A 23,344-nucleotide genomic window follows, 5' to 3' on the forward strand; every position below is an offset into this window, starting at 1 on the left:
GAACGGAGGAGATGGATGATAGAGAGGAGGAGGTTGAGGAGGGAGTAGAGGATGGGGGAGATGAGGAAGAGGAGGAGGTAGAGGATGAGGAAGAGGAGAGATACTCGGATGACAATGAGGAACAGATGGAGCAGGAAGAAGGAGATGTGGAGAGAGGGGAGGGGGAGGAGGTAGATGTGGAACAAGAAGAGGAGGAGGAGGAGGAAGAGGGAGTAGAAGAGGAGGAAGAGGAAGAAGATGAGGAAGAGTATGAGGAGGAGTTTGATGAGCAGAGTCAAGGCAAAGGTGAGACTTAATTTACTTACCTGTTACACCGAAAGATATTAGGATATAATATTCAAAAGAATGTAAATATTTGCATTGTGGCATGCTTAGCCTAGAATATATATATATATACTGTATATACAGTGCCAGTCAAAAGTTTTTATTTATTTTAACTTTTTTCTACGTTGTAGAATAATAGTGAAGACATCAAAACTATGAGATAACACATATGGAATCATGTAGTAACCAAAAAATTGTTAAACATATCAATGTGGGAACTCCTTCAAGACAGCATTCCAGGTGAAGCTGTTTAGGAGAAGGCCAAGAGTGTGCAAAGCTGTCATCAAGGCAAAGGGTGGCTATGTTGAAGAATCTAAAATCTAAAATATATTTTGATTTGATTAACACTTTTTTGGTTTCTTCGTGATTCCATATGTGTTATTTCATAGTTTTGACGTCTTCACTATTATTCTACATTGTAGAAAATATTAACAAATAAAGAAAACCCCTGGAATAAGTATGTGTCCAAACCTTTGACTGGTACAGTCACCAATGCAAATGGTGGCTACTTTGATTTGATTAACACTTTTTTGGTAACTACATAATTCCATATGTGTTATTTTATAGTTTTGATGTCTTCACTATTATTCTACAATGTAGAAAATAGTAAAAATATGAAAAATCTACATAGAATAACCCATAATGACAAAGCTAAAACAGGTTTTAAGGAATTTTTGCGATTATAAAATAATAAAAAGAAGCTAATATCACATTTACATAAGTATTCAGACCCTTTACTTAGCACTTTGTTGAAGCAGCTTTGGTAGCGATTACAGCCTTGCGTCTTCTTGGGTTTGACACTACAAGCTTGGCACACCTGTATTTGGGGAGTTTCTCCCATTCTTCTCTGCAGATCCTCTCAATCTTTGTCAGGTTGGATGGGGAGTGCTGCTGCACAGCTACAGTGCCTTGCGAAAGTATTCGGCCCCCTTGAACTTTGCGACCTTTTGCCACATTTCAGGCTTCAAACATAAAGATATTAAACTGTATTTTTTTGTGAAGAATCAACAACAAGTGGGACACAATCATTAAGTGGAACGACATTTATTGGATATTTCAAACTTTTTTAACAAATCAAAAACTGAAAAATTGGGCGTGCAAAATTATTCAGCCCCCTTAAGTTAATACTTTGTAGCGCCACCTTTTGCTGCGATTACAGCTGTAAGTCGCTTGGGGTATGTCTCTATCAGTTTTGCACATCGAGAGACTGAAATTTTTTCCCATTCCTCCTTGCAAAACAGCTCGAGCTCAGTGAGGTTGGATGGAGAGCATTTGTGAACAGCAGTTTTCAGTTCTTTCCACAGATTCTCGATTGGATTCAGGTCTGGACTTTGACTTGGCCATTCTAACACCTGGATATGTTTATTTTTGAACCATTCCATTGTAGATTTTGCTTTATGTTTTGGATCAATGTCTTGTTGGAAGACAAATCTCCGTCCCAGTCTCAGGTCTTTTGCAGACTCCATCAGGTTTTCTTCCAGAATGGTCCTGTATTTGGCTCCATCCATCTTCCCATCAATTTTAACCATCTTCCCTGTCCCTGCTGAAGAAAAGCAGGCCCAAACCAAGATGCTGCCACCACCATGTTTGACAGTGGGGATGGTGTGTTCAGGGTGATGCGCTGTGTTGCTTTTACGCCAAACATAACGTTTTGCATTGTTGCCAAAAAGTTCATTTTGGTTTCATCTGACCAGAGCACCTTCTTCCACATGTTTGGTGTGTCTCCCAGGTGGCTTGTGGCAAACTTTAAACAACACTTTTTATGGATATCTTTAAGAAATGGCTTTCTTCTTGCCACTCTTCCATAAAGGCCAGATTTGTGCAATATACGACTGATTGTTGTCCTATGGACAGAGTCTCCCACCTCAGCTGTAGATCTCTGCAGTTCATCCAGAGTGATCATGGGCCTCTTGGCTGCATCTCTGATCAGTCTTCTCCTTGTATGAGCTGAACGTTTAGAGGGACGGCCAGGTCTTGGTAGATTTGCAGTGGTCTGATACTCCTTCCATTTCAATATTATCGCTTGCGCAGTGCTCCTTGGGATGTTTAAAGCTTGGGAAATCTTTTTGTATCCAAATCCGGCTTTAAACTTCTTCACAACTGTATCTCGGACCTGCCTGGTGTGTTCCTTGTTCTTCATGATGCTCTCTGCGCTTTTAACGGACCTCTGAGACTATCACAGTGCAGGTGCATTTATATGGAGACTTGATTACACACAGGTGGATTGTATTTATCATCATTAGTCATTTAGGTCCACCATGGATCATTCAGAGATCCTCACTGAACTTCTGGAGAGAGTTTGCTGCACTGAAAGTAAAGGGGCTGAATAATTTTGCACGCCCAATTTTTCAGTTTTTGATTTGTTAAAAAAGTTTGAAATATCCAATAAATGTTGTTCCACTTCATGATTGTGTCCCACTTGTTGTTGATTCTTCACAAAAAAATACAGTTTTATATCTTTATGTTTGAAGCCTGAAATGTGGCAAAAGGTCGCAAAGTTCAAGGGGGCCGAATACTTTCGCAAGGCACTGTATTTTCAGATCTCTCCAGAGATGTTCGTTCAAGTCCGGCCTCTGGCTGGGCCACTCAAGGACATTCAGAGACTTGTCCTGAAGCCACTCCTGTGTTGTCTTGGCAGTGTGCTCAGGGTCAATGTCCTGTTGGAACGTGAACCCTCACCTCAGTCTGAGGTCCCGGGCACTCTGAAGCAGGTTTTCATCAAGGATCTCTCTGTACTTTGCTCCTTTCATCTTTGCCTCGATCCTGACTAGTATCCCAGTCCCTGCCGCTGAAAAACATCCCCACAGCTTGATACTGCCACCACTCTGCTTCACTATAGGGATGGTGCCAGGTTTCCTCCAGATGTGACGCATGGCATTCAAGCCAAATAGTTTAATATTGCTTTCATCAGACTGGAGAATCTTGTTTCTCATGGTCTGTGAGTCTTTAGGTGCCTTTTGGCAAACTCCAAGCCTGCTGTCATGTTCCTTTTACTGAGTAGTGGCTTCCATCTGGCCACTCTACCATAAAGGCCTGATTGGTGGAGTGCTGCAGAGATGGTTGTCCTTCTTGGAGGTTCTCCCATCTCCACAGAGGGACACTAGAGCTCTGTCAGATTGACCATCGGGTTCTTATTCACCTCCCTAACCAAGGCCCTTCTCCCCCGATTGCTCAGTTCTGCCAGGCAGCCATCTATAGGAAGAGTCTTGGTGATTCCAAACTTCTTCCATTTAATAATGATGGAGGCCACTCTGTTCTTGGGGATCTTCAATGCTGCAGAAATGTTTTTATATCCTTACCCAGGTCTGTGCCTCAACACAATCCTGTCTCTGATCTCTATGGACAAGTCCTTTGATCTCATGGCTTGGTTTTTGCTCTGACATGCACTGTCAACTGTGGAACCTTATATAGACAGTTGTGTGCCTTTCCAAATCATGTCCAATCAATTGAATTTACCACAGGTGGACTTCAATCAAGTTGTAGAAACATCTCAAGGATGATCAATGGAACACGATGCACCTAAGCTCAATTTCGAGTCTCGTAGAAAAAGGTCTGAATACTTATGTAGATAAGGTATTTCTGTTGTTTAAAAAAAAGAATATTTGCAAAAATGTCAAAAAAACTGTTTTGGCTCTGTCATCATGGGGTATTGTGTGCAAATTGCTGATTAGATTATGGCTATAACGTTACAAAATGTGGAAAAAGTCATGACGTTGAATACTTTCTGAAGGCACTGTACACTGTATATATATATATATATATATATATATATATATATATATATATATATATATATATATATATATATATATATATATATATGCAGTATAGTAAGGGAATGAAGGCAGTAAATTATACTTTTGCCAGCGTACTGGGAAATGAAATGTGATACAATTCTACATAACAACATGCAAACAAAATCCCCAGCCTGCATGTCCCAGAACATAGAACATAAAATGCTGTTCCTATTCCTTTTATCTTTGTTTGTTTCATCTGTTTGATTGGTTTATTTATTTGTTTGAGCATTTGCTTTTCCTCCAACCTACTGTATAAGACAACTGTAGCTACCTGAAAAATACTTTTTGTGCTAGATCAAACCCGGTCACTAAGAATAGAGAGATAATTTGGCAGCGAAGGCTCTTTTTTCAAGAGCGATTCAGCTCTGTCATTTTAGTTGTTTTCGGGTCTTTTGCCGTTACCTTCAGGGTTATCTCAGTCGGAGGTTAAGCGGTGCTGGCGTTGTCTCTCAGACACAGATCCTGTGAAAATGGCAGTTTGGCTGGATGGGAGCCCTCAGTCCTTCTTTCTACAAAACACCTAAATGCCCTGAAACACTGACTCAGGACTCAAAATTATGAGGTGAAAGAAGCTATCATTGTTGAAATGACAGCATCCATAGAACTACTGCATAGGTGTCAGAGAGGGCATGTATTTGTGTGAGAAAAGTCAAAAGCAGCCCTTGCTTACCCACCACCTTTGCTTAATGGCATGCATAAGTTAGATACAAAAAATTCTGTTCAAAATGACCTGCAACAAACACATTGAGCACAGATCTCTCTATAGAGAGAAGACACAGTAGCCTGTGTCTGGTTTGGAGACAGTCTGGTATGTGACAGGTTCTCCCCCATGTGTGGTCTCTGCCTATTATGTGCCCTAACACCACATTTGACAGGTTTCTCTCCAACTCATTCTGCCTTTCACCCCCACACCTCAAATCCTTCCTGACAGAACCTTCACGTCCAATTAAGACTGGAGCTCTGAGAGAGCGAGAAAGAGAGAGAGAGACAGAGAGAGTGAGATAGAGAGAGTGAGACAGAGAGAACGAGAAAGAGAGAGAGAGACAGAGAGAGCGAGAGAGAGAGAGACAGAGAGAGTGAGTGAGAAAGAGAGAGACAGAGAGAGAGAGAGAGAGAGAGAGCGAGAGAGAGAGACAGAGAGAGTGAGAGAGTGAGAGACAGAGAGAGAGACAGAGAGAGTGAGATAGATAGAGACAAAGAGAGACAGAGAGAGCGAGAGAGAGAGAGAGAGACAGAGAGTGAGAGAGAGAGAGAGAGAGAGTGAGAGACAGAGAGAGACAGAGAGAGAGAGAGAGAGAGAGAGAGAGAGAGAGTGAGATAGAGAGAGAGAGAGAGCGAGAAAGAGAGAGAGACAGAGAGAGTGAAAAGAGAGAGAGAGAGAGAGAGAGTGAGAGAGAGAGAGAGTGAGATAGAGAGAGAGTGAGATAGAGAGAGAGAGTGATAGAGAGAGACAGAGAGTGAGATAGAGAGAGAGAGACAGAGAGATAGAGAGAGAAGAGAGAGAGAGAGACGGAGAGAGAGAGAGAGGGGGTGTTAACCCTCTGTGGTACAGTATGTTGTGCTAGCTTCTTTCTAGTAGTGTAGTATCAGCCTCCCTCCTCTGTCTCTCTCTGTCTCTCTGTTGGGTATGTGAGAATCTCCCTAGACTGACATTAAATACAGAGACCACAGTCAAGGAGATATAGCACAATTCAGTCAATTCCACTGGGTGTACTAGCTTTCTGCTCTGGCCTAAATAAATGTAGTGAATATTTGGGATTCTCTCTGTCGTTCTCAACTACAGTGCCATCTTTAGATAGGAGGATGAAATCACACCTTTATTCATCTCCTTTTTTCTTCTTCTCAGAAATGTAGATAAGTCTCTCCACATGCATTAGGCCACTATCATTTCCACCACACTCTTCAAGACATAAGTGGCAGCAGGCAGATTCCAATCTGATAACTGTAGTAGAGGTGGCATTGTTATGGCGGTTCTATGTTCCTCAATGGATATCTGCACACTGCCGCTGCATTGCTAATCCAAGCTTTATACGGAGCAGCGCAATCTCTCAGTTCCTCTTCCAATCTGTTTCGCTTCCCTTTCCCCTTTGTGTACCTTGATTGCTCTTCAAATTGCTTTCCTGAGCCATGTTTCAAAACTTCAGAAAATGTAACCTCTGGCAGCCATGGCAAGGGTAGGGTACTGTAAGAAAGCATTCCCCTGTCAAAATATGTGCCTGGTCAGTCGTGACTGTTCTCTCTCCGTGGTCCAGAGCCTCACCCCAAATGTTGTCTTGCCCTCAGTAGATTGTGTGTGTGTGTGTGTGTGTGTGTGTGTGTGTGTGTGTGTGTGTGTGTGTGTGTGTGTGTGTGTGTGTGTGTGTGTGTGTGTGTGTGTGTGTGTGTGTGTGTGTGTGTGTGTGTGTGTGTGTGTGTGTGTGTGTGTGTGTGTGTGTTGTCTGGGTGTGAATTTAATGTTTGTGTACACCTATGTAAAGTATCTCAAGAATGCATAAATGTGTTTGCTTGTGCATGTAAGTTTTTCATGCTTCATGTTTCCCTCTATCTTATTGAAATGTTCCCAGTCACACACAAGTGTATTGGGGCAGCAGATGCGTCTTTGAACCTGGTGATAATTAATACTTCACCACGGAAGATTACATCGCACTACTGTTTTGTCAGGTGATTTTCTCGCTCCCTCCAGAAATCAAAGTCACATGTATTACTTATTTGTTGGCCTCTTGGCTTTTTCTCTGCAGGAATGTAAGTGGCAAACGTGTGGCGGTTTGGGTGTGAGCGATGCGATGCGCTCTTGGCGGTTCAGGCCGGGAGGGAACGTGAGAAATGGTCCAGAGAGTGGCTGCTTCACACTACTGACAGGAGAGGTTCACCTAGCATTAGCAGCCTGTCTTGCGTAATCAATTAGCCAATGACCAGCATTCTAAAGATCCTGTTGATTGGACAATAATGTACATTCTGGAATGAGGAGAAAGTAGGGATTTGTTTATTCTATTAAGGTCATAGCACATTACATGAGGCAATCAATGTATAACATAAAGCATGATGATTACAGTTTGAATGTCCCAGTTTGCTCCCCTACAAAATGTTGTCAAATGAAACGTGTGTTGCTATATACCAGTTACTTAGCCATCAACTGGCAGACAGTGTTCTTGTTGTTGTGACACGAAGGATCCAGATTACTAGGATGCAGTGTACTGAATGTACATCCAAAACATCTCTATGGAAATTTCCAGACCACTTTATCCCACTTCCTGTGCTGATTCACAATTCCTTTACAGGCCACTGTTAAGATCCTGAAAGTACATTATTGAGGAACGCAAAGAGTTCCTTATCGAATTCAAGTGGACCAAGCCCAGAAATGTGATTTACCCGTTAAATAGAATGAGTGAAATGTGATTACAATCCATTTGTGCTTCTTTTTTCTGCGTACAGAGGATGATCAGTGTGGCGGCGGGGGCGGCCATCCCAGATCCGGTCCGACGGAGAAGGACGACAACAACAACGATGAATATGAGAACTATGATGAGCTGGTGGCCAAGTCTCTGCTCAACCTAGGGAAGATAGCAGAGGATGCCGCCTACCGCGCCATGACCGAGTCTGAGATGAACAGCAACTCCTCCAACAGTGCCGAGGAAGAGGAGGAGGAGGAAGAGGAAGAGGAGGAGGAAGAAGAAGAGGAGGATGAGGAAGAAGAGGAAGAAGAGGAGGAGGGTGGGGAGGAAAGTCAAAGGAAGGGTGAGTTGACTCTGGATGTGGACAGTGATGTAGTGAGGGAGACAGTGGACTCTCTGAAGCTGCTGGCCCAGGGTCATGGGGCTGTGCTCTCTGACAACCTGGATGGAGGAGACTATGAGGAAGGGACGGAGGAGAACGGGGAAGGGAGTCGTAATGGAGGAGGTGGAGGTGGTAACGGTCAGGGTAAACCCTCCAACAGACTGGAGGAGAGTGATGAGGAGGTGTGTCTAAGCAGCCTGGAGTGTCTGAGAAACCAGTGCTTCGACCTGGCCCGCAAACTGAGTGAGACGCAGCCGGCCGACCGCTTGGGCACAGGCCTCCCCCATCAGAGCTACCCTGGCGGTGGGGACACCCAGGGGCAGCACCCACATCTCAACCCCCACTCCCTCCCCCACCAGCCTTGGTACGGGGATCTCCAGCAGAGCCAGGAGGAGAGGCGCACCCTGGAGAGGAACTACTCTGACATGGTCAACCTGATGAAGCTGGAGGAGCAGCTGAGCCCGCGCTCCAAGGCCTTCTCCAGCTGCTCTCAAGACGACCGCTACCACAACCACATCCACGACCGGGACGAGGACACACGGTCTGTGACGTCAGACCACTCAGAGGAGGTGTTCGACATGACCAAAGGGAACCTATCTCTGCTGGAGAAGGCCATCGCGCTAGAGTCTGAGAGGGCCAAGGCCATGAGGGACAAGATGGCTGCCGAGGCAGCGCGGAGGGACAGGGTGAGGTATCATCATCACCATGGAGGCCATCATGGGGAGCACCAATCACGGCACGGCTACGGAGAGGAGCGCAAGGCCCGCCTCCATGATGGGATGAAGAAGCCCTACTACCATAAAGGTAAGTAAACCTGGCTAGAATGAGTTTGACTTATAAAGAGGATGCAGTGTGTTGTGTATGCTGCCACAACACCAGACAATCGCCTACCTCTTTCACCTTGCTGAGGTGAATGAACAGTTTCTGTATGTTTGTCAGGTAAACCCCAGTCAGTCCCTGGCTCTGCCTCCCCATATCCCCTCTCTGTCTGTGAGTCATTGTCACGTGTGCTCCCTCTCTGGCCTCTAGGTTACCAGGTTTATTGTTATGGCGCACACCTGTCACCATCGTTGCGTGCACCTGCGTGTCATCAGACTCACCTGGACTCCATCACTTCCCTGATTACCTTCCCTATATGTATGTCACTCCCTTCGGTTCCTTCGCCAAGGTGTCATTGTTTCTGTTTCAAATTCCTGTCTGTGTGCTTTTAGTGTTTCTTGTTTTGTGTTGTGTTTATTTTATTAAAACACTCACTTGCTGAACTTGTTTCCCAACTCTCAGCGCATATCGCTACAGACATAGGGATGGCAGGCTGACGTGATCACTGGGAAACCTCACTATGACCCCAGGACAAGCTTTTGCAGCCAATTTGGAGACTAGCATCTCTGCATCGTCCGCAGAAGCTTATGTTGTTAAAATAGGCCAGCATGGCAACATCAGAGGGTAGGCTTGTCAAGCATAAGTAATGGCAATCTGCACGGCCCGTTAGGACTGCAAATCACATCCCTCCCTGTCTGCCATGCAGCCCTGGCTAAAGCTGCCTATTTTTAAAACCAGAGAGGGACTCTGGAAGCTACTAAATAGAAGCCTACTAAAGCTGCCTCTGAAAGGAAACTTGGTACTGCATACAGTATAATCTGTGGAAATTTGGTTTTCGGGTAAAGTTGTACTGTGTCCTGCGTCCCAGAGCCAAATAAATAAGAGAAGGTGGCTTTTTCACCCAGAATGGGTGACTCTTTGTGTTGTAGTTTGGTTTTTATTGGGTGTTTAGTGGTGCAGGTGCACTTCCATCCTGTGTATTCAGACATGCTCTTCTAGGGTGGCTTATCTGCCCAGACACATAAGTAGGTATATTATGCACACTTAGTTCTGACTTGAAGATTACAAAGTGACATTTACAATGGTTGCTTCTCCAAGATCATTTGAAGAGTGATTCTTCTTACTGTATTCTGCCATCCTACAGAGATGGAACACTCATATCAAGGACCGTAACCTCACCCTCCAGTATGCTGTATCACATTAGTGGAAACCAAGACTGTTCTCAGGGCTGGTCTGTTGGTTTTGACTAGCAGAAGTTACTTTTCGTAGCAGGTTAGGAGAATTTATACAGCAGGTTAGGAGAATTAAACTGGCAGGTTACGAGAATTAGGTTAAGGTTAGGAAAGGGATTAGGGTTGGCTAAAATGTTAAAATTGTCCCTGACAGGACTCGAACATATCTAGTTACAACGAAGCCTGCCCTGAGAACAGTCTTGGTTTCAGCTAATGCAATGCTGCCTTCAGGCTGAGATAACGAGGGAAGTTAGAGACAAACAATTAAGATCCTCCTTTACAGCAGGCTCAAATTAAAACACAAATGCCACACAAATGGTCATTTCACATGTACAATACAGCCTCTGTATCTGGCAAATTTTGGAATAACAGGAGTATGTGAAGGCCCTTGCATCACACCTCATTGACCAGGGTAACTGTCTGTGATTTAAAAGTGAAGCAGAGGTGGTGGCTTTGAGGGGAGAGCCGACCAGGGAAAAACACCAGGCGGGAAAATGGAAATTGAACAGTATCCGAATGAATGATAACGAACAACAGGCCCACTGACTGCACATTCATTATCCAGAGATGGTATGGTAATTGGGGCCATTTTCTATGCAAAGCACGGCCTATCTCCAGCCACAATCGATACCCTCTGCTTGCTAATATGCATTCCACTTGGCTGCCTCCCTCCCTCCCGTCCTCCATTCTCCACTGTCCACCATGAGGCAGACAGCCATAGCCCCATGGTGTGTGTTTGTGTGCTCGAGAGAGAGTCTGTGTTCCTCTGGAAACTGTGTGCCTTTGGAAACTTTTTCAAGCAAGCGTACATTTTAGTTTCTGAGTCAGACCGCATCAGTGATACAGAGAAAAACATTTTCCATGCCATTATGTACTGTGATTTTACAGTTCTTTCTCTGAAACTCAGTAAGGTAAACGTGGAGTCAGACACGACACAGTGTACCAACCCCATGTGTCCTAATATGATACGGTCAGAGGAAGGCCTAAATGTACAGGAAGGTAATGAGGGGCGTGTTCTGATCTATGGATTAACAGGGACTTGTTATGTATGAGTGGGTGCATATGTACTCTCTTTCTCTTTCCCTCTCTCTCTGTCTCTTTCTCTCTGTCTCTTTCTCTGCCTTTCTCCATCGGTGTCTCTCGTCCTCCTCTCCCCCCTCTCTGTCTCTTTTTCCCTCTCTCACTCTCTCTTTCTCTCTCTACCCAATGCTTTCTCTTTCACTACCTCTCTGTGTCTGGGTTTATTTTTGGTTCTTCTGTAAGTGGTGGAGGTGAAGGTTCCAGGTTACAGCAGCTTATCAAACTTTAATTAGCAGACTCTCTGTGGTCCTGCCTTTTAAAAGCACCTCTCTCTATCTGTCTTCTCTCTCTCTCTGTCTCTCTCTCTCCCTGTCTCTCTCACTCGTTTACTAGTACTATGTGGAACATGTTGAAGGAAATGCATCCCCTCTCTCTTTTGCTCCAATCCTTTTCTTTTACCCTCTCTCCCTCACCTCTTACCAAATGTTTGCTGCCACAAATGGGCTTAGAAGAATGCTCTTATTTGTGTGTGTTATCTGTGTCGCACAAGCAATATGTTAGCCAAAATGAACAAGACATCCTTAAATTCTGATAATAATTTAATGGAAAAGAAGCTGCAGATAATAGCTACTGAATATCCCAGCATCAAAGAACAATCTATGACCTTGTTCCCCTGTTGAAGACATTTGAACGGAGGCTGTTGCACCTGATGCCGGCTGGCATGGGCTTGTATCACTGCTTTTGGACGGTAACACTATCTGATCGGGTTTGAAGAAATGGAGAGGGTGAGGTTGGGCAAGGGAAAGACAATCCCCACCGGTGTGTGTGTGTGTGTGTGTGTGTGTGTGTGTGTGTGTGTGTGTGTGTGTGTGTGTGTGTGTGTGTGTGTGTGTGTGTGTGTGTGTGTGTGTGTGTGTGTGTGTGTGTGTGTGTGTGTGTGTGTGTGTGTGTGTGTGTGTTCGTGTCTTATTATTGCCAATAATGACTAGTGCAAAATAATTGGTGGAAAAACTCAGACTTACCTTGTCTGGAGAATGACACCACCTGCTCTTTTCTCCTACAGCTGTGGCTTTATTTAACAAGACTTTAAAAATACCCTGGCAAATGTTGTGAAAAATGTTACGATGGCCATGATGTAGCGCACCTTATGTTATTTGTGTTCCTACAATGTCCCATGTGTCTCAGGTGTGTGATACCGCTTTTAGCCACAACAATTATTCAACTGACTTTGATTGCTGTGGCTACAAGCATTTTCACATTCACACACTGTTCACAATGACTTTCATCTTGTGAAAGTGTTCGTATGTGCTGCTTTCAATGAAGCAAGCTAATTTCTCTTTCTTCTTCTCTTTCTCTCCCACTCTCTCTCCCACTCTCTCTCCCACTCTCTCTCCCTCTGCCCCGTGTTTCTGTGTTCAGATTTATCGCGCAGTGACAAGAAGGAGAGCCGGTGCCCGACGCCAGGCTGTGATGGCACGGGTCATGTGACGGGGTTGTACCCTCACCATCGGAGCCTGTCTGGCTGTCCGCACAAAGACAGGGTACCACCTGAAAGTAAGCACTGCACATACACAATTTACTGTACCACTCATCTCAGTAACCAGGGAATGGATAAATTCCACTTCAATTCAGTCTATTTAGGTGACGAACCAAAAGTACAATTCAATTCCTTAATTTTGTGAGTTGAAATTGAATTTACCCCAAACCTACTGTTTGCAAAGCCTGTGGCTCTCAGTTTTCCGTCAGGTTTGTTTAATGTATTGTACTTAAGCAAGGTCTGCATGTTTCTTTGTTTTGTCTGAATGCTGTGTGTTTGTTATGGCTGCTCTGTGTTTGCTAGTCAGGTTGGGAGTGCACTGGGGTCATGGGTTTGCTCGTGTTAGTCTATTACCTGCCCCGTCTACTGTCTAATGATGGGGGGCAGCACTTGAAATCCCCACCCACTGCTGCAATCAGATTGTTATTTTTACTTAAGCTATTTTTCTTGCATTTTCTCCCTGAATTCATATCATGTTTACCTGCACAAAGTAAGATCCCACTGGGCACATACGTCAATTCAACGTCTATTCAACATCATTTCAATGAAATGATGTGGAAACAACGTTGATTCAACCAGTGTGTCTTGAGACTGAGAATGCATATCAATCTCAACCACACAATAAGCCCCAATAATGTATTTGTGTTCTTTGCTCAATTAAATTCAGGTGAATAAAATAGAATAATTACAGCTTTGTGAGGATGATGAACTGCAGCAGCGATAAACATTAGCCCCTCTCCGTCTGAAGTTCTCACCCCGGCTGCTTGGTCCCATTCACCAACCTTCTCAATAAAACCTCTTTAACACGTCATTAACCCGGAGTCAGAAGGTAAAGTTATGGTCTGCCATGACCCAGACTGCTAATAAAAATACAATTGTTTGTGTTAGAAATGAGTTAACATAAGACATGGCTTTATAGAGTACCCAGTCAACAGATGTGGCTTTTCTTTGCTTCGAGTACTACACTACCGTTCAAAAGTTTGGGTTCACATAGAAATGTCCTTGTTTTTTTAAAGAATAGCACATTTTTTTTGTCCATTAAAATAACATCAAATTGATCATAAATACAGTGTTAATACATTGTTAATACATTGTTAATGTTTTAAATGACTATTGTAGCTGGAAATGGCAGATTTTTTTAGGTCATATCTACATAGGCGTACAGAGGCCCATTATCTCCAACCATCACTCCTGTGTTCCAATGGCACGTTGTGTTAGCTAATCCAAGTTATCATTTTAAAAAGGTTAATTGATCATTAAAAACCCCTTTGCAATTACGAAGCAAAAAAACTGGCCTTCTTTAAACTAGTTGAGTATCTGGAGTATCAGCATCTGTGGGTTCGATTACAGGCTCAAAATGGCCAGAAACAAATAACTTTCTTTTGATGCTCGTCAGTCTATTCTTGTTCGGAGAAATGAAGGCTATTCCATGCGAGAAATTGACAAGAAACTGAAGATCTTGTACAACGTTGTGTACTACTCCCTTCACAGAACAGCGCAAACGGGCTCTAACCAGAATAGAAAGAGAAGTGGGAGGCCCCGGTACACAACTGAGCAAGAGGACAAGTACATTAGAGTGTCTAGTTTGAGAAACAGACGCCTCACAAGTCCTCAACTTGCAGCTAATTGGAGTGCTGCAGAGATGGTTGTCCTTCTGGAAGGTTCTCGCATCTCCACAGAGGTACTCTAGAGCTCTGTCAGAGTGACCATCGGGTTCTTGGCCCACCTACCTGACCAAGGCCTTTCTCCCTCGATTGCTCAGTTTGCCCGGGCCGCCAGCTCTAGGAAGAGTATTGGTGGTTCCAAACTTCTTCTATTTAAGATTGATGGAGGCCACTGTGTTCTTGGGGACCTTCTATGCTGCAAAAATGTTTTGGTACCCTTCGTCAGATCTGTGCCTCGACACAATACTGTCTCTGAGCTCTACGGACAATTCCTTCCACGTCATGGTGTAACGGCCGTTGGTGGAAGGAGAAGAGGACCAAGGTGCAGCGTGGTAAGTATTCATAATGTGTTTCATAAATACGAACACTTGAACAAAAACAACAAATGAACAGTTCTGCAAGGTGCAATACACAAAACAGAAAACAACGACCCGCAAAACCCATGTGGGCAAGAGCTACCTAAGTATGGTTCTCAATCAGAGACAACGACAGACAGCTGTCCCTGATTGAGTACCATACCCGGCCAAAAACAAAGAAATACAAAAACATAGAAAAGGGAACATAGAATGCCCACCCTAGTCACACCCTGGCCTAACCAAAATAGAGAATCAAAAGCTTCTATGACACATGACTTGGTTTTTGCTCTGATGTGCACTGTCAACTGTGGGACCTTATATAAACAGGTGTGTTCCTTTCCAAATCATGTCCAATCAATAGAATTTACTACAGGTGGACTCAAATCAAATTGTAGAATCATCTCAAGGGATATCAATAAAAAATAAAAAAATGAAAACATTTCCTAAAATCATGCACACTGACACTAAGACAGGCATACACACAAATAGACACACAGTACATACACACAGACATACACACAGACATACACACAGACATACACACACTTGCAAATCAAAGTTTTTGCTTTGTCATTATGGCGTATTGTGTTTAGATTGCTGAGGCAATTGTTTCATTTAATCCATTTTAAAATAAGGCTATAACATAACAAAATGTGGAAAAAGTCAGCGGGTCTGAATAGTACGGCACTGTATACTATTTATTCAACTGCACGACCAAGACATTATTCCACTGTATATTTGTAAATAAAATAAAATTGTACTCGTCACATGCTTCGTATACAGCAGGTGTGGACTAACATTGAAATGTACATAGTACATTCCTAATCTATACTGTAATTGGGTACATAAAGTATGTTTGTTAGTGTGCATACTATCCCCTTCAATTACTTGTTAATTGACTTTTGTTGTTATTGATATTGATTATTGTACTAAAATGTAGCTAGCATGCAGTCATTTCACTTCACCTTTTATATCCGCTGTAAACTATGTATTTGACAAATACAATTTTATTGAGTTGAACATGTTGTTAAAAGGTGACCTGGTTCAGGTTGTGTGAGGTATCGATAGGACTCTTCTTTAAAAGCATGATCTGCCATGGTGCAGACAGACACCAGGTTTCTCCCTGTCTGTGGTCAATACACTCCACACACACACACACACGCACGCACGCACGCACACACACACACACACACACACACACACACACACACACACACACACACACACACACACACACACACACACACACACACACACACACACACGCACACACACACACACACACACACACACACACACACACACACCCTCAGCAGTGAGGGGGCAGAGGGAGGGAGGCGTTTCTGTCACACAGTGCCTGCAGGGATGAGTCAGAGCCATTAACACATTTACTGTACTGAGTGGACAATACATTATTAATAGAATGTCTTCATTTCATTTTTTTACATTCACACAGTGCACAAGACATTTCCCAGGGAAATCTAGGATATTACAATGAAGTGATGTTGCAAATGAATGATTCCTTTTCCGTGTTTGCTCATTGAACCGTCTCTTTGTTGAATATCAAATATTTAATCCCCTCATTACAGCTCTTTTTTTTGTACCTGAAAATTGTGTACTGTACCTACGAAGTAGAGTGCAAAATGTAGCATACACTCAAGAATCACCGCTTTTCCCCTGACATTGTTCACATTCAAATCCAAAAGTTTCTAGTCATTATAACAGTCTCTTTGTCATGGTCAGGCAGAGTAGTGATATCATCTAATATAATGTGTTGGCACATGGTGTGTTGAGGTGGAGGGCATGTCCCAATTACTTCTTCTGTGCACTAATTAGTATGTCAGAGAGTGACGATGACGAGGGTCAGAGTGGAAGGGGTGATAATGATGAAGCTGACACAGATGAGGAAGCTGACACAGAGACCAATTTTAAAGGCCCAGTGCAGTCGAAAAGGTGATTTTCCTGTGTTTTATATATATATATATATTTCCACAGTATGAGGTTGGAATAATTTCTAATAGACCAATACGATAGAGAGTTCCAAACCTCTCTGCCAGTAACAACTAGTTTTTAGTTTTCCCCTCCCCACTCTGACCACTCCCCGATAGTCCTAGCAAAATTCTTGCTTGAGAAATTGCTCTTTGCTACGAAGTTATTTTTGTTTCTTTTTGACCATTTCATTTGAAAACAATCACATTAAGTACTTAATTGTTACCCTGAAATGATTTGATGTTGAGATGAAAATGTCTGCATTGGGACCTTCAAGACAAAGGAGATGATTGTGGACTACAGGTAAAAGAGGAGCGAGCGCGCCCCCATTCTCATCCACGGGGCTGGAGCAGATTGAGAGCTTCAACTTCCTGGGTGTCCACATCACCAACAAACTAACATGGTCCAAGCACACCAAGACAGTCATGAAGAGGGCACGACAAAACCTATTCCCCCTCAGGAGACTGAAAACATTTCGCATGGGTCCTCAAATCCTCAAAAGGTTCAACAGCTGCACCATCGAGAGCATCCTGATTGGTTGCTTCACTGCCTGGTATGGCAACTGCTCGTCCTCCGACCGCAAGGCACTTCAGAGGGTAGTGCAAACGGCCCAAGCTTCCTGCCAAATTGTCAAAGACTCCAGCCACCCTAGTCATAGACTGTTCTCTCTACTACCGCACAGCAAGAGGTACCGGAACACCAAATCTAGGTCCAAGAGACTTCACAACAGCTTCTACCCCCAAGCCATAAGACTCCTGAACATCTAATCAAATGGCTACCCAGACTATTGTACTCTCCCCCCCCTCTTTCACACTGCTGCTACTCTCTGATGTTATCATCTATGCAAAGTCACTTTAATAACTCTACCTACATGTACATATTACCTCAACTAACTGGTAACCACGCACATTGACTCTGTACCGGTACACCCCTGTGTAGTCTATTATTTTACTGCTGCTCTTTAATTACTTGTTACTTTTATCTCTTATTCTTATCCATATTTTTTTAAACTGGATTGTTGGTTAGGGGCTCACAAGTAAGCATTTCACTGTTGTATTCGGCGCATGTGACTAATGCAATTTGATTTGATTTGATTTCACCCATACTGCAGGGCGTCTGTCTGACCCCTCCCTCACCTCTCTCCCCTCTCGGGGTTCTCAACCGGGTCCTCTTCGAGACGTCCATAGATAGATCATTATTCTAATTGCCTGCCGTAGGGAACTGGAGACAGTTATGGACTGTTTTAATGGTCAATGCTATTGAAGGCAGGAATATGTAATAATGGGCGGAGAACATCAAAGAGCATAATCTATGTATAGAGAGAGAGAACCCTATACTGCATGTATTTGGCACGATCTGTGGAATTCTGGCATGTCTTCTGCATGGTCGTTATCCATTGGCTGTTGGCTACTCGCTCTGTTCTCTGCATGCCTTAAGCTTCCGCTGTCTTCTGTGTCTGGCTGTGTCCTAGGCTAGCACTCTTAGATTACTTCCTCTTCTCCACTATAGTCCCCTTCTTCATTCTTCATTCCACAGTGATCTGAAAATACTAGATGACTGAAAGCAGTATGGTGGAAATAAAGGCATGTATAAAGGCATGTATGCCCTTTCAGACTATAGTGCCCTATAGGGAGAAGGAAGGAGGTAACCTCAGATTGCTGGAACAGATCCTAATGATGATGATAATACCAAGATGCTGACACGCTCTTTCACACACTAATTGTACTGTCTGGTTGTGGGCCTTCTAACCTTCCCTATCTGTCTTTATCGCTCTCCTGTCATTCTGTCTCTGTCTGTCTCTGTCTGTCTGTCTGTCTGTCTGTCTGTCTGTCTGTCTGTCTGTCTGTCTGTCTGTCTGTCTGTCTGTCTGTCTGTCTGTCTGTCTGTCTGTCTGTCTGTCTGTCTGTCTGTCTGTCTGTCTGTCTGTCTGTCTGTGTCTGTCTGTCTGTCTGTCTGTCTGTCTGTCTGTCTGTCTGTCTGTCTGTCTGTCTGTCTGTCTGTCTGTCTGTCTGTCTGTCTGTCTGTCTGTCTGTCTGTCTGTCTGTCTGTCTGTCTGTCTGTCTGTCTGTCTGTCTGTCTGTGTGAAGTCCTTGCTATGTATGAAAATGTTCTTAAGTGTCCTACACTGGGCTGCACGGGACGCGGCCATGTCAATAGCAACAGGAACTCCCACAGAAGGTGAGTCGGCCTACCATATTGGAAAATGGCAGGATCGTCTGTGTTACATCCTCCTTTTGTTCAGTTCGAGATTTTTCTATTTCACATTCAATGACAGGTGGTTACTTTATTCTGGTTTCTTGCCTCTTTATTTATATATTGTCTTTCGTTTGTGTTTTACTGGATATTACTGATTATTTTGTATTTATTTTCTCATTTGTTTATATATTAATTTATTTATGTTCCAATTGTATCATCAATTTGCCAATTATTTTATGTCTGTATATTGTTGCACATGTCACTTTTTATTGACTGCGATGGAAAAGGAGTTTACAAAAGTAGTTGTAAACTCATTTTTTGAAGCTAGGAGAGCTGGAGTGAAGAAGGGAGTCACCCATAGCAGATATTAGGGTTTCGAAGCAGCCATTAGCACCTCTCTACCACCTTTGGCAGGAGGGAAGGAAGGCTACCGACCTGGGTAGACTGGAGCTCTCTCCTGCTGAGCAGTGTCACTAAGACAGGCCTACACACAAATAGACACACAGTCATACACATACAGACTTTCTGAGAATGTGCGTAGCCATTCACACTATCACACACACACACTTGCAAAATACACACTCACTCACCTACAGTATATGGACAGCTGCTATCCTATAATCACAACTCAAGAATGCAACTCTCACTCCACATGCACTGGCTGAGGGCTGTGGTCTAAAGAACTTATTTTTGGGTTTTATTTTTTTAAAATAGACAAGTCATTTAAGAACAATTAAGAATTCTTATTTACAATGACGGCCTACCCCGGTCAAGACTTCAACCCTCTTCACACTTGACGACATTTATAACTAAGAACTTGGGAAATTATAAATAACAACAAAGGGCCTTTTTAACCTTGGGATGTTAGTGTGTGTGTGTATTGGGAGGTTGATTAGTGTGTGTGTGTGTGTGTGTGTGTGTGTGTGTGTGTGTGTGTGTGTGTGTGTGTGTGTGTGTGTGTGTGTGTGTGTGTGTGTGTGTGTGTGTGTGTGTGTGTGTGTGTGTGTGTGTGTACATTAAATGGGGAGTTGCAGGGAGGGGATTGTGTGTGTCTGCAGGTAGTTTAATCTCAGAATTCCCTGAAGCCACTCAACCAGAAATAAGCAAGCTGTTATAATAACCAACTGTGTTGTTATTTAAAGTGCTTAATGAAAATGAATGATATTGGAAATTAACCAAATACTTATTGAAAGGCAGGCAGGCAGGCAGATAGACAACCTGAGCGACAGACAGGTAGCCAGGGATGCATTGAATCAATCAATCACATTTATTTATAAAGCCCTTCTTACATCAGCTGATGTCACAAAGTGCTGTACAGAAACCCAGCCTAAAACCCCAAACAGCAAGCAATGTAGGTGTAGAAGCACGGTGGCCAGGAAAAACTCCCTAGAAAGGCCAGAACCTTGGAAGAGAGGAACCAGGCTATGATGGGTGGCAAGTCCTCTTTTGGCTGTACCGGGTGGAGATTATAACAGAACATGGCCAAGATGTTCAAATGTTTATAGATGACCAGCAGAGTCAAATAATAATAATCACAGTGGTTGTCAAGGGTGCAACAGGTCAGCACCTCAGGAGTAAATGTCAGTTAGCTTTTCATAGTCAATCATTCAGATTATCTCTACCGCTCCTGCTGTCTCTAGAGAGTTGAAAACAGCAGGTCTGGGACAAGGTAGCACGTCCAGTGAACAGGTCAGGGTTCCATAGCCACAGGCAGAACAGTTGAACAGCTGGAGCAGCAGCACGACCAGGTGGACTGGGGACAGCAAGGAGTCATCAGTCCATGTAGTCCTGAGGCATGGTCCTCGGGCTCGGGTCCTCCAAGAGAGAGAAAAAAAAGAGAAAGAAAAAAAGAGAAAATTAGAGAGAGCATACTTCAATTCACACACGACACCGGATAAGACAGGAGAAATACTACAGATATAACAGACTGACCCTAGCCCCCCGACACAAACTATTGCAGCATAAGCACAGCCCCCACACCACTAGAGGGATATCTTCAACCACCAATTTACTATCCTGAGACAAGGCCGAGTATAGCCCACGAAGATCTCACCCACGGCACAAACTCAAGGGGAGGCGTCAAACCGGACAGGAAGATCACGTCAGTGACTTAACCCACTCAATTGGCGCACCCCTCCTAGGGACGGCATGGAAGAGCACCAGTAAGCCAGTGACTCAGTCCCTGTAATAGGGTTTGAGGCAGAGAATCCTAGTGGAGAGAGGGGAATTGGCCAGGCAGAGACAGCAAGGGTGGTTCGTTGCTCCAGTACCTTTCCGTTCACCTTCACACTCCTGGGCCAGACTACACTCAATCATAGGAGCTACTGAAGAGATAAGACTTCAATAAAGACTTAAAGGTCGAGACCGAGTCTGCGTCTCTCACATGGAGAGGCAGACCATTCCATAAAAATTGAGCTCTATATGAGATAGCTCTGCCTCCAGCTGTTCGCTTAGAAATTCTAGGCACAGTAAGGAGGCCTGTGTCTTGTTACAGTAACATACGTGTAGGTATGTATGGCAGGACCAAATTGGAAAGATAGTTAGGAGCAAGCCCATGTAATGCTTTGTAGGTTGAAATCAGCCCCAACCTTAACAGGAAGCCAGTGAAGAAAGGCTAGCATTAGAGTAATATGATCACATTTTTGGGGGGTTCTAGTCAAGATTCTAGCAGCCGTGTTTAGCACTAACTGAAGTTTATTTAGTGCTTTATCCGGGTAGCCGGAAAGTAGAGCATTGCAGTAGTCTAACCTAGAAGTGACAAAAGCATAGTTGAATTTTTCTGAATAATTTTTGGACAGAAAGTTTCTGATTTTTGCAATGTTATGTAGATGGAAAAAAGCTGTCCTTGAAACAGTCTTGATATGTTCGTCAGAAGAGAGATGAGGGTCCAGAGTAGCGCCGAGGTCTTCACAGTTTATTTTGAGACGACTGTACAACCATCAAGATTAATTGTCAGATTCAACAGAAGATCTCTTTGTTTCTTGGGACCTAGAACTAGCATCTCTGTTTTGTCCGAGTTTAAAAGTAGAACATTTGCCGCCATCCACTTCCTTGTGTCTGAAACACAGGTTCTATGGGGGCCGTACATGTACAGATGTGTGTCGTCTGCATAGCAATGAAAGTTAACATTATGTTTCCGAATAACATCACCAAGAGGTAAAATAAATAGTGTAAATAGTGGTCCTAAAATGGAGCCTTGAGGAACACCAACATTTACAGTTGATTTGTCAGAGGACAAACCATCTACAGAGACAAACTGATATCTTTCTGATAGGTAAGATCTAAACCAGGCCAGAATTTGTCTGTGCAGACCAATTTGAGTTTCCAATCTCTCCAAAAGAATGTGGTGACCGATGGTATCAAAAGCAGCACTAAGGTCTAGGAGCACGAGGACAGATGCAGAGCCTCCGTCTGACGCCATTAAAAGGTCATTTACCACCTTGAATGGGACCATTATATGCAAAAGAAACTCAAGCCCCGTTCATACCTGCCGCTAACATGCGTACTTCGTCCTGACCTTTCCTGATCTTATCCTGATCTTGCCCATTTACATTTATAAGATCTGATCTAGATCAGTTCACAAAGAGTCTTTGAGTCATTGGGTAAAATCAGATTGTGGACAAGATCAGGAAAGTGACACATGGTAGAACCAGGTATAAGCAGGGCTTCTGTGTCTCAATGGGCTTTTCCTGGTTACATTTTTTTTAATAAGATATGACCAGTCTCCCTTCCATTCCTGGTTGTCTTATTCACCCGTCCCCCCCGTCCCCCATCCCCCGTCCCCGTCCCCGTCCCTCCAGTTTGTCAGGGTGTCCCATCGCTGCAGCAGAGAAGCTGCAGAAAGCCCAGGACAAGAGCATCTGTTGTGACGGCTCCTCCAAGTCTAACCAGGGTTCTGACCGCGTGCTCAGGTACTGGTCTGACTGATCACCACACTACACTCAGCATCTATGGGGAACACCTCACTGAGAGAGACAGTGTAGGCACAGTCGAAAGACCTAAACATATTAATTGGACTTCAAATGCTGAACCAGGGTTCAGTTCAATTCCATTTCAAATGATTGTACTCTTCCTGAACTGGCTGAATTGAATTGACCCCATTCTAGAGTTCTACCGTACACCCTTACCTACCTTAGTTAGTGTTGGAAGGTTTTCTTAATTACTGTATTATAGATTTAAAAGGTTCTCTATGTCTGTTTGATTTCTATATCTTTTGATCTCTCAGACAGTTATAGTTTGGAGAAGCTCTACATTAATGTTCTTGTTTATGGAGTGAAAGCCTTTATTGGGTTTTAGAGATCAGAATAATTTCAGCAAAAGTTTATTTGATATGCATGATAAGATAATGATTAAAAAAGTATTATTAAACGGGTGGTTCGAGCACTGAATGCTGATTGGTTGACAGCCATGGTATGTCAGACCGTATACCACGGGTATGACAAAACATTTATAATATCAGAGAAAATGCATGACTTTAATTGTGAGTTCTGTTTGGGTAAGATCATTTATGGAGACATTGTAGTGTTGCAATGACAGACAGTATAGACATGTAGCTTAGATAAACTCAAAGCTCAATGCAAGGATCACCTGAGGTTAGTTGACTGTTTCCTTGCCTTTTCCCTTTGCTACCTTTCCC

General features: G+C 43.5%; 1 protein-coding gene across 6 annotated transcripts in view; it reads left to right on the forward strand.

Annotated features, from left to right (window-relative positions):
* Positions 1-23,344, forward strand: part of LOC112261970 (myelin transcription factor 1-like protein) — a 162,917-nt gene that overhangs the window by 106,864 nt on the left and 32,709 nt on the right. For all 6 annotated transcript variants that reach the window (XM_042330106.1, XM_042330108.1, XM_042330109.1 and 3 more), the window contains 5 exons: positions 1-285; positions 7,554-8,699; positions 12,386-12,520; positions 18,600-18,690; positions 22,509-22,619. The exon at positions 1-285 is cut by the window's left edge and continues 170 nt beyond it. In XM_042330106.1, coding sequence (XP_042186040.1) covers positions 1-285; positions 7,554-8,699; positions 12,386-12,520; positions 18,600-18,690; positions 22,509-22,619 — 1,768 coding nt within the window. The remainder of the gene's footprint in view (positions 286-7,553; positions 8,700-12,385; positions 12,521-18,599; positions 18,691-22,508; positions 22,620-23,344) is intronic.

Source organism: Oncorhynchus tshawytscha, linkage group LG11 (assembly GCF_018296145.1).
Source record: "Oncorhynchus tshawytscha isolate Ot180627B linkage group LG11, Otsh_v2.0, whole genome shotgun sequence".
Lineage (NCBI taxonomy): Eukaryota > Metazoa > Chordata > Actinopteri > Salmoniformes > Salmonidae > Oncorhynchus > Oncorhynchus tshawytscha.